The sequence below is a fragment of the Berghia stephanieae genome, chromosome 4, assembly GCF_034508935.2.
Source record: "Berghia stephanieae isolate SIO BIC M18660-M18661 chromosome 4, UCSD_Bste_1.3, whole genome shotgun sequence".
Classification (NCBI taxonomy): domain Eukaryota; kingdom Metazoa; phylum Mollusca; class Gastropoda; order Nudibranchia; family Aeolidiidae; genus Berghia; species Berghia stephanieae.
In genome coordinates, this window is record NC_088363.1 from 91,820,685 (window position 1) to 91,828,534 (window position 7,850).

The 7,850-nt window shown below is 38.1% G+C and overlaps 1 protein-coding gene across 3 annotated transcripts in view; it reads right to left on the reverse strand.

Annotated features, from left to right (window-relative positions):
* The window catches only part of LOC144971576 (amyloid beta precursor protein binding family B member 2-like), a 133,777-nt gene that overhangs the window by 33,965 nt on the left and 91,962 nt on the right, over positions 1–7,850 (reverse strand). For all 3 annotated transcript variants that reach the window (XR_013645158.1, XM_078912620.1, XM_078912619.1), the window contains 2 exons: positions 3,550–3,649; positions 2,067–2,163 (listed from right to left, as the gene is read on the reverse strand). Coding sequence is in view for 2 of the 3 variants with exons in the window: in XM_078912620.1 (XP_078768746.1) it covers positions 2,067–2,163; positions 3,550–3,649 (197 nt within the window). In the remaining variant the exon portion in view is untranslated. The remainder of the gene's footprint in view (positions 1–2,066; positions 2,164–3,549; positions 3,650–7,850) is intronic.

The window sequence follows — 7,850 nt, forward strand, 5'->3', positions numbered from 1 at the left end:
AGGTTCCAAATGTGTTCGCTTAGTGTGGTAGAATGTCGTTTGTGTATGTTTCTGAAGGAAGATGTATGCAGGTTGTATCTGGTTTTGAATGGACACTCGGTGAGGCCAATGTATGTTTCTTGTTTTGGTGTGTCTGGTCGTGTTACTGTGCTTGATAAATTACATTTTGAGTCAGGCAATTGCCGTTTAGTGAGCATGTTGTCTGGTCCTACAGTTGCATTTTTTCTCTAGGTTGTTGCTGGGCTGATCTGGCTGTGATAGTTTTCGGTTATTGTTGGATGAAATAATGTTTTGTATGTTTGGCATGCAGGTGTATCCTATTTTGATGGTGTTTTTATTCATGATTGGGTGTAGAACGTGACCGGGAGGGAAGCGTTTTTGTAGTAGATTGAAGAATTTGTTACCGATAGAAGTTGTCACATTCTTGCTGTAGGGTGGGTTGAACCATGTTATGTGTCGTTTTCTTTGTCGTTTTTTTTGTTGGGGTGGTAATGGTCTCTTCCTCATAGAAAGAAACACCTTTTATGTAATTACGAACCTCCATAAACACGAATCTATAAAAATACGAAAACACAACAATCTACTTTCACTTCCACTTCCTGATGAGAGCAAAGCTCGATAACAACGTTGTAGAAGTCAAACTATCTTAATTATATTTCAAATGTTATTATTGTTTAACTTCTACAGTACTGTTTCATGTCTATGACAATCTATGGGAAGTGTGTGTGTAATTGTTAAAAAAATAATAATAATTATATATATATATATATATATATATATATATATATATATATATATATATATATATATGTGTGTGTGTGTGTGTGTGTGTGTGTGTGTGTATGTGTATAAAATAACAGTAATCTGGCCACAGATAAGAAAAAGTGTTATGTCACAGTATGGCCGTATAGAAGTCATCAATTCTATTGGAATGCAACGCAACTGATTCCGCGCCATCACAATATTGAATTGTGTCAACAGTGAGTTGGGGTGGAATTCTAATTCAATACCAAACCATAGGCTGTAGCTACTCGTTTTTCCTCGATTTTTATCTTATTTTGTTATTGCATTTTTGGTCTGGTCAATTGTTTTACGGTTCCCAGCTGTCTTGATCAAGAGATTTAAAACCTTTTACGATATCAGTCTGGTGGGCTCCGAGCTTCCCCCCCCCCCCCCCACACACACACCACCCCACAATCTATTCCCCCTCCCTCCCTAAAGCCCCTCCCCCCTCCCTTAATGGTCATGATTGTAATGTCCCTGGCCTTGTCTATTTCACACAATATTCCAACCCCATTAAACTACAAGAGGACAGAATGTAAAATGATTTTGTACATGTACAATGAGGGTCGGAATAACCTCCTTATTTCCCTTTAGTGTCCGTCCTGTGATTGAAGGAAAGACATTGAGCTTTTATATAGCGCATCATCCACTAAACGTGCTCAAAACGCTTTACAAGGGGTCCCTAGACATGCAACACTAAACATTTAGGACGGGACATGACGCCTGCTAGGCGATATTACACTTTTTTTCCGACAGAGACAACGCTGTTAACGGCCAGGTACTCATTTTACACCTGAATACGATGAGAGAATGGGAGTAAAGAGCCTTTTCCAAGGACTCAACTATGCGCCTAGCGAGGCTCGAACCCAGGACCTTCCGATCCGAAAGCGAGTGTCATACCACAAGACCACATAGCCGCACCAAAGGCTGGTTATTGTGATCATAACATTATGTTTTGATCATGATTTAATGCGCATATTATTATGTTTAAAGAAATATTACGTCATTGATCATAATATAGATAGATTATCGTCTGCATTGCATTTTGCCACCACACAAGCTGTGTGTAACAATGTATATTACGAACGAAAGAGTGAAAATGGAAAGGCTTCGTATCCAACAAATGACTATGCTTAACATAGCTTGACTTTGTGACAAGACGAGAAAGTGAAGTGTGTGTGTGTGTGTGAATGAGAGAGAGAGAGAGAGAGAGAGAGAGAGAGAGAGAGAGAGAGAGAGAGAGAGAGAGAGAGAGAGAGAGAGAGAGAGAGAGTATGTATTACCTTCGTGTTTCTGCCATCCCTCAGGCAATTTATCAGGGTCCGCCTTATTTTGGCCTTTGCTTCCCTCCTGCTCATTGGCTCTGTTTCCAGCAGTTGTCTGAGACAAATGAAGAAAAGAGACACTGGTAACTAAAACTTAAAAGGCAACTGTCGAGAGAGAGAGAGAGAGAGAGAGAGAGAGAGAGAGAGAGGGATAGAGAGAGAGGAAGGGGGGGGGGAGGAGAGGGAGAGCAGTTGTCTGAGACAAAAGGAGAAAAGAGACACTGGTAGATAAAACTTAAAAGGCAATTGTCCACTACTGCAGAGTCATACTAAAAGGCAATACTAAGATGCTACAAGCTGTGGATGAATATAACAGATTCTAAAAAGAAGAAAATACTAGACAAGAAACCTTTTGGCCCCAAAACCATTCTTCACCCAACAACAAAGACAGGTAAGGTAAATGGGAGAACCCTTTTGACTGTTTTCGTTGTTGGCTGAAGAAATAGATAGATAGATAGATAGATAGAGATAGATAGATAGATAGATAGATAGAGAGATAGATAGATAGATAGATAGATAGATAGATAATAGATAGATAGATAGATAGATAGATAATAGATAGATAGATAGATAGATAGATAGAAGAAGATAGAAGATGAGATAATAGATAGACAGTAAAGAAAGAGAAAATATTAAAAAAAAAGGGGGGGGGGGGTGGGGGGGGGGGGGGGGGGGGGGGGGGGGGGCAGGGATTAAAGAATAGTGAAATCATTATATTATTTCATTTTTGGAAATCAAAACCAGAGATCTATCTATAAGAATCTCAATCACTGAACACTAAATTATATTCTATTGAATTCGTAAAAATAAAAAAAAATAAAAAGAAAAAAAAAAAAAAAAAGGGGGGGGGGGGGATGGGGCAACTCAATAAAAGCCCAAACATTGGCTCAATAGTGTTCATACATTCAATCAGTCACACGAGTAATTGAAGCTACACTGACTTGCTGAAATGCTCGTGGCCGGCCCGAAACGAGGGGTGTGACTCACTACTGGCTCACCAAAGATAACGGGAAAGGAAGGAAGGAAGGGACGAAATCTCTAAAATTAGAAACTGCGATCGCGCCTCGATGTCACCGGGGCAGACAGGGGAGGGAACTGAATTTAATTTTAGTCTTCTCGGCTGGAAACGACTTTATTGTCAGGCGGGTTGTGTTGCAAGAACTCGTCATTCCATTTAACTTATCAAAACAATCGCCAACCCCATCAAAGCGGTCAATCGATCTCGACATCAAGTTAATGAATTGGGAAGGTTAACAAATGTAACGGGTTCATTCCATGATACAAAATCTCCGATAAGACCCAGGTTCATTCCGGGACGATCAATCGACCAACCGAAATAAACCCGAGACAAACAAATTAAACTAGCCAATCAATGAAACCAATCTATCCATCTACATCCTTTAGAATACGCGTACTATTATTATTATCATGCATGACTCACCTCTACGTCACTGGGACAATCAGGGGAGAGAATCTTGTCTCCTGGCTGAATACCGCTGTCGTTGGAATCTGGGGAGTTGATCTCTGTCGTGGGTTCAAACCTGGAAAAAAAAATAGAGTGAGAATACCCCCGAAAAAACAGGCGAAAAGTAGTAAACTTTTTAAAAAGTCATCTCCATATTTTGGTCCTTTGTTATGTCCATCTATTTGAACATCGGAGATGACGTATCAAGAGAGAGAGAGAGAGAGAGAGAGAGAGAGAGAGAGAGAGAGAGAGAGAGAGAGAGAGAGAGAGAGAGAGAGAGAGAGAGAGAGGACAAGAACCAATAACGTATCAGAACATTTTGTTCGAATTGTGTTAGAGGAACTGGGAAATTGAAGAAAGGCATTATATCGCATGAAATTGATTTAGATATTTACACTAGCCATTCCTTATTCCTACCCGTTCTATAACCTCCCCATGACACAAGCAAAAGGATGTACCGAAAAATGTCACAGTATATATAATATAGCGGGGTTTTAAAAATAATAATAATAATAATAATAATTAATAATAATAAATAATAATAATAATAATAATATAATAAATAATAATAATAATAATAATAATAATAATAATAATAACAATAATTAAAATAATAATAATAATAATAATAATAATAATAATAATAATAATAATAATAATAATAATATAATAATAATTAATAATAATAATAATAATAATAATAATAAACAGTTTAGCAGCAGAGGCAAGCTTTTTGTGGGTTCAATAAAAAGTGTTACAAATCAGTCGGGAAACCCGGTCGCTGAAATCATTCATCACTCGGACAGGCCCGACAGATGCTGATTCAATGAATGCAAATGACATGAAACATATCATTATGCATGGTGGTGAATAACATAGCATGATAAATGGAATCTTGCTTGCATGGCGATATCTATTCATGAGCACGAGGAATTTGGAATTTGTTTGATTCCCCCACCTTTCTTTTAACTCTCTCAGAGCGTATAGATAGTATGCGCCTGGCTAAGAAGTTCACAACATTGCCATCCGGAAGTATAACGGACGAACACACAAGACTATGTGTAAAGATGAACTTTTATAGTCGGGTTAATACAGTTTAGTGAGAATCACTCACAAACGCGGATGGCAAAATATAATAACAAAGGCTTGAGTGACGTCATCTTCGTTCTATCTATGCTCTTGACATCAACCACCGCCTTTCCATCAAATCTCTCTCCAACTACAAAATATTGTCTACTAGCAATTTTCTTCTGTTTTAACCATTATGTGGCCATTTATAAACTGAAACTTTTAAAGCAAATACATTTTGGAGTTTATCAAAATAATACATCATAATTTCATATAAATCAAACTGGATATCCCCACCCTGACCTGGTTACACATTTAAATCAACAACAGAACTACAGTACTCTGTATTTTAAAAATCAACAACCCCCCCCCCCCCCCCCCCCATAAAAAAAAAAACAAAAACAAAAAAAACAACAACCCCCCCCCCCCCCCCCAAAAAAAAAACCGCAACCCACCCCCCCCCCCCCCCAAAAAAAAAAAAAACCCCAACCCCCCCCCCCCCCCCCCCCCAAATAAATAATTAAAAAAAAAAAATCCGAGGCATTCTTAAAATTGTGGCCAGAAAACTCGTCTTGAAGTCCCATGTTTGGGTTCTTGACATCTGATCGATATTGAAGGACGAGTTTTCTGACCAAATTATCAAAGTTGTGTGCCTTTTTCTTGAGTACGGCAATGCAATGGTATTTCTATTCCCATCCCGAAGCAAGGCCATTCCTATAGATAGTATGCGCTTGGCTAAGAAGCTCACAATATTGCCATCCGGAAGTAAAACAGACCAACACACAAAACTATGTGTAACCTTAAACGTTTATAGTCTGGTCAATACAGAGAATGGCAAAAAAAAAAAAAAAGAAAAAAGAAAAAAAACAACAATAACAAAGGCCGGAGTGACGTCAACTTCGATCTATCTATATATAATATAACGTTTCATTTTCTGAACAGCGGCCAAACCAAGTGCAGTTTTGTCGTACTATGACTAAACACCTTTTAAAACTTTTGCCCATAAACTCTTTAAAATCAATTGATTAAAAAAGACGAAATAGAACTTGTCAGAAAGCTTAAACCCGAGACTTCTTTACCGTTAATTATTAGTTGGCAAGTTGGGAATCAATCAAATTCATCGACATTATTATGAAGTAAGAGCTGTCTGACCGACATTAATTTTAAGAAAGTGTTTTGTCATCGACGGCAGTTAGTTATTCTTTCAGTTTTTCAGTAATCAATCTTACTTTTCATTTTCTTGTTGTTCATTGGGATTTTCTCCATCTCCATTCGATTTGGTCGTTGCTTTCTTATTATCATCGTAATCATCACTCTCTTTATCATCTTCGTCATCGTCTTCCCTTCTTAGTTCTCCGTTTTCTTGAGCAGCATCTCTGAAAAACATTAAAGATTTAAAGATGTTGTGACATTCAGTTAGGGAAGTTTTGCTTATAATCCCAGAACAACAAGCTTTTTGGCTATTTTTTTCCCGCCGATAATATCATATTAAGTTCGGACTGGGGTGGGGAGGGGCAGAGACCGTTCTGCTGAATCAATGAGTTATATACTAATCCAAGAGAACTGCCGTTGCTAAGGCAACACTTTTTGAAAGAAATATGATACGGTGTTCCATTATCAATTTTAGCAGTTCCGTGTGTTAAATATCAGTCGATTGGTTGTCAATAACAATCTCTCTCTCTCTCTCCTCTCTCTCTCCTCTCTCTCCACTCTCTCTCTTACTCTTCTCTCTCTCCTCTCTCTCTCTCTTTCTCTCTCTCTCTCTCTCTCCCCTCTCTCTCTCTCTCTTTCTCTCTTTCTCTCCCTCCCCCCCCTCTCTCTCTCTCTCTCTCTCTCTCTCTCTCTCTCTTTCTATCTATCTATCTATCTTATCTATCTATATAACTATCTATGTACCTATCTATTTCTTTATTTCTCCTCGGACCTCCTAGCGAGAGACAGACAATAGAAAAAAGAGAACTGATTTTATAAAACATAGAAAAAGTACTTGATACATTCTTGAACCACTGCTCCCTCCCTACTTCACAAACCGAAGAGACCCAATGAGACAGCTGGGTCGAGGTCAAATTTTGTTCGGATTCCAGATACTATTATGCTATGCAAGTCTGCAATGGTAGGTAACTCATAATTTTTGTGTAATTTTGACCTGGGGTGAATATACTATACCTTGTTAACGAAGAGCCTGGCTCTCATTATCCATTTACCCCCAGAATGGAGCGTTTCTGGTAAACCTTGATGAATAATAAGGATATTGTGTAACATAATATACTAGCCAAAATCCAAACGACCAAGAGGAGACGAAAACAATAAATAAGCTGATTTACTGTCACGTGTTCTTTTCATTGTCGTAACGTAATAGTCGTTACATGAATGATCCGTAAAAGTTCTCAATATTCGTCACCCACCAACCCATTTTCTTCATTGCCCACTCCCAATCTCCGGAGCATCGTAAAAGTTCTCAATATTCGTCACCCACCAACCCATTTTCTTCATTGCCCACTCCAATCTCTGCGTAATGATTTCATCAACAATTACTGTTCATATCAAATTTGGCACCATTCGAAGGTGTTTGGACTTATCTACACCCACACAAAACAAATTATACTGTGGTCCATTCAGAAAATTAGACTTGATATATATATGATAATACTACTCGCCAACAACCCTGAAGCATAGAAAAATTGCCTCATACCTAAACTGGCAAATTTTATTTTTTAAATATTTTTCTTCAAAATTTAAAAGCAAAAGGGAAGGGCAATTTATTTGCTTAAAAACAGTAGCTACTTTCGGTATCTCCGCTAAAATCAAATACTTCATTATTACTTATACTGTAATGACAGATCAAAAACGAGTCAAATGGTCAATAGATGGTTGCTGTAATTATGCATAATTCTACAAATTATTGAGGAAAAAAGAACAAGACAGAGAGAAAAATGTACTAAATATCTTTTTGAACAACTGCACTCTCTCTCTCTCTCTCTCTCTCTCTCTCTCTCTCTCTCTCCCTCTCTTTCTCTCTCTCTCTCTCTCTCTCTCTCTCTCTCTCTCTCTCTCTCTCTCTCTCTCTCTCTCTGTGTGCACTTTACTAAGCAATAATCGTGTCAAACGATTCTCACTATCCCACGACTAAGTAATCGAATAATGTATCCGATCATAGCGCATTCCACTCACGTTGTTTCCGATAAATAATATGCGTTAATGTCTGACCG